Here is a 4256-nt window from a genome sequence, read left to right on the forward strand (position 1 = left end):
ATAAAATTTTACAACATTCATTTTTCATTTCATCAAAATTTTCCAACGTGCTATATAAAGTTAGCAAGACATTTGGCAAATAGAAATTGCTTGCTATTTATTCTAATAACGAACTGTAAACTTTTCCTTAAGTTTATAAAAACCAAAATTTATATACATGTTTGCATAAAGAATGCTTTGTTCAATGCTAGCTCCAAGTAAAAGAAAATCACAACCTACACGCATACCTTTACTAGATTTTCATCGAAATCGTCGAATAATTATTAAATTATCCATATCTATCCATAACTACACGTTACATATAATAATCTGGTAAACAATATAAATTAAAAAGAATATTTTTGCACAGAATATCACATACATTTGTAACGGTGTTATAGTGAAATTATTAATATGTATACATATTTTATTTTTAATGTAAAAAAAAAAGGAATAAAAAAATTGTGTATTTTGAATCATTAAAAATTTGTATAGTAAACTTACTGTAAAATTAAAAAAAATATATATCCATTTTTTCAAATGAATTTCAGAACGCGTTTTTATTCATTTACAGAAATAGTAATTGATATCATTTATACGTTCATTTATTTATTTAATATTGAATTTAAGATATAAAATGAACGTTACTATAATCAGTATTTTAAATATAAAACTTTTTCAAAAACAGTTTTATCTTTCAATTTAATAAAAAGACTTTTCTATTTGTATTATATTTTTAATTTTATATTAAATCAATGTCAAAATATAGTATACTTTATTTTTCTCGTGTATGAAATTGTGTAATTTGCATTGTAGCATTAAAAGACGCAAGTATAAAAAAAATTACTTACATTAAATGACATTGATAAAAATAAGGATGTTATGATAAGTGACAATAGGATTTTACAATTAGTTTTCCTTCCATAATGTGTAATATACACAAACCCATGACTGTTGTCAAACTTCCATATGTTTGGAAGGTTGTTGAGATATGAATGGTTCGCTCCACATTCGACGTAAATCTCCCTATAAATATCATATTCGTTACAATTTGTACAATATAAAAGTATATTAAAAGAAATATTAAATAAAAAGTACCTTCAAATATGCCATTGTGAGTAATGGCAATAAAGTAAAGGGCACAAGGTACAATAAGGCAGGTTGCGCAGCTTTGAACACCTCAGAGCTTACAGTAGCAGTAAGTAAACCAAGAAAATAACCAATGAGTGAACAATGGAAATAACTAATACGATTGATGTGACGCGGCGGTGGAACTCCTGTTTCACAACCACCGGGCAACAATTGAGTCTTTTTGTACGCGTCATATCGTAAAACGAAGCAAAGCAATAGTCCTGGCATAACAACATCGCCAAGACCTAACATTGAAAAATGTCCTGCTTGATGCATCGATGGAAATACTAATTTTCCAGGTAATGGAAGTTTTGGTGCTTCTCTCGCTACACCACCTAAGTGCAACCTTCTAGCCACAAGATTCACTGGATTATCTGCTGGTCTAGTTGCTACCTATCATTGATAAAATAAAAATCATTTAACATAAATGTTTATTTATCATAAGTTTCTTTAAACTTACCTTAACCATTACATTTGTGCTGAATATATAGGATGAAAAGAAAACCCAGAAGACATCATAAATGAGTAATCCAGTTAATAATATGGTGGATACCTTTAGACTAGGTAATCGAATGAATGCAATGAATGCTACACATAGTCCCATACCCATTGCGTCCATAAGAAGCCAATGTCCAGTCAGTACCCAAATGCATACTATACTCACACTTAATGAAAATGAAAGTAATTCTGCACCAGTAAACCTTCCACATACACCAAAGGATATTTTATTACCATCTGAACATGGTCTAATAATATATTGACACATGGGTAAAAGAAGAAATGCCAGTGCAACTGCAGCTACAACTGTAAGAGAAATATCTTTAATATTGATAGCTATTCTTTATTTAAATAATAATAATAATAATAATAATTAAAGTAAAAAAATTATTATCCCATAAAACTTACTAGCTGTACAGATTGCTACAAGCATTTGCATGCTGTCAAAAAAGAAAAACATGACGAGTAGAGAAATGGAAGCACCAAGAGGTAGACAGAGAGCATGCATTGTATTTAAGGTTTGAACTCTTCCATTAGCACCATCTGCATTTGCTGTGCTACTGTTACTCAAAATTCCAGTCAATAAATTACCACGTTCCTTTTCTTTTTCTCTTTCTCTAGCTTCTTGTTCCATGTTTAAAGATCGGAAACTACCATAGACTATCAATAAAATTGATATTAGGAATGTGGATATTCTAGATGAATCCATTATGGTATAAGCCCTAAAATAATATTTGATTTATAATAAATATCAATATGAACTTCAATTATGAATTGTTTAATTTATTGTTCATATTAATAACAATATAAATATTATATTAAAAACAATAACATATTAATGATAAAATTAATATTAATTTTAGAGACCAACCACTGATAGTCAACTTGATACGTGGCCATCTTTAAAAATGCCTGGCCAAAGCATGAAACGTTATGCTAGGACACCTTCTGACATTTAGATGTCCTATTTGAAAGTGCTTTCTGCTTGCACTAACTCTATATCAGAGATCATCTGTAATTACTGTAAATATAATATGTTAATATCTATAAAATAAAAATCTTCAAAAATAAAAACACAGCATGTATACCTGCAATGCTTTGTATTCAACATTGTCAGTAATGAAAATAGGCCTTGTACAACTTCGGTCACCCCCTTTAAAATATAAAATAAAAAAATTAGTGGCATCAAACTATGAAATATAACGATCAAAATTACTTTCAAAGTAATTACATAAAGATATGAAGTTCAGTCATCCGGAATGGGAACGCAAAAAAATAGTAATCCAATAGGTCAGAGTTTAAAAAAATTGCGTAATTAATAAGGCAGTTATCGCATTGTAAGTAAATACACTTAAAAAATTCGTAATGAATTGCAATAATTCTAATAGATCAGAAAAATCGAGAGCTTATATGTATACTGTAAAGACACTTTCGTACAACTACTTTCAAACTTTCGCTACAATCATTTGTGACAACTAAATGCAGCGCGAATATAATACAAGCTACAGTTGCTCGTTATGAAATATTAACGCTAACAATAACCTCATTGTAATTCTGTTTCTGTTTTATTATACATGTCACAGATAAATTAATAGCTATTAGAAAAAAATTGAAAATTACTTATAAAACATAAATGTACACCATTTTGGTAAACAGAAGGGTCACGTGACTAGCTGTGGCCCCAAGAGGTTGCTACTCCCTTACCCCAGATTATGTCTCGAAGGAATATTTTAGAGATAAAGGTATTTTACCTGGGCGGTCCGAAGTTTGGCCCTTTTGTAGGTTCTCTCATCACCTCATGTATACTACACGATTTATGAACGAAGAAATCGTGACAAAATACGAAAACACAGAAAAATATAATAGCGCGCGATCAGTCAACTATCACAGTTAACTACACAGGTCAACTGCTGGTTGACAGGCGCAGACTTGCGTCGAGTTTCTCTACTGGGTGTTCAAAACATACTAACTTTAAAAAACTATATATAATAATAGCAAGCATAATTATTTATTTTAAATAAGCAATATTTTTTTTCTATTTAAATAATAAATTTTACTTTGAAATATGTAATAGTTAATATATGAATCTGTATTTTATTATATAATAATTATATATATAACATATATTATTTACAATATAACATATAAAAATAATTATATTCTTTTAATAATAAAAAGAAAAAGGTATCTTTTTAATTTTAATTAAAAGAGAAAATAATTTTGATTATTTATTATTTAAATTTTATTATTGATTATTTATTTTTTAAATTTCAACTAGGAATCATTTTTATTGTATATTGTATTTTTCTTTTAATTTAAAAAAATGTATATATATTTATTTAATCAAAGAATTTTATTTCATAAATACATTAGTATAAATTTATTTAGATTGTATTATTTGAAGGTAAGAGATCATAATAAAAAAAACAATAATTTATTTATTAAACATTTGATTATAGTGATTATTTTTAATCCAAATTAATCCAAAATCAAAATTTTTTAAATCAAATTAGTTTAATAAAACTATTTAAAAATAATTTTGTTTTATAAATATTGTTTAAAAATTCTAATATAATATAGTCTTATAAATTATATTATGAAACAATATATTTTTTAAATTCAAACAAAAATATACAAGAAATATTTGT

General features: G+C 27.0%; 1 protein-coding gene across 2 annotated transcripts; it reads right to left on the reverse strand.

Moving 5' to 3' along the window:
• Positions 1-701: 701 nt before the first annotated feature.
• On the reverse strand, positions 702-3532 carry LOC409691 (signal peptide peptidase-like 3). 2 transcript variants are annotated; one of them, XM_393189.7, is made up of 7 exons: positions 3360-3532; positions 2697-2761; positions 2480-2629; positions 2017-2330; positions 1571-1914; positions 1078-1503; positions 702-1005 (listed from the first exon to the last, which is right to left on the reverse strand). In XM_393189.7, the coding sequence occupies exons 3-7, from the start codon at positions 2506-2508 to the stop codon at positions 937-939; spliced, it is 1182 nt and encodes a 393-aa protein (XP_393189.1). In that variant the 5' UTR covers positions 2509-2629; positions 2697-2761; positions 3360-3532; the 3' UTR covers positions 702-936. The 2 variants fall into 2 exon arrangements, with proteins under 2 accessions (XP_393189.1, XP_006559877.1); XM_006559814.3 differs by lacking the exon at positions 3360-3532 and adding an exon at positions 2840-3241.
• Between the last annotated feature and the right edge of the window lie 724 nt (positions 3533-4256).

Source organism: Apis mellifera, linkage group LG7 (assembly GCF_003254395.2).
Source record: "Apis mellifera strain DH4 linkage group LG7, Amel_HAv3.1, whole genome shotgun sequence".
NCBI lineage: Eukaryota > Metazoa > Arthropoda > Insecta > Hymenoptera > Apidae > Apis > Apis mellifera.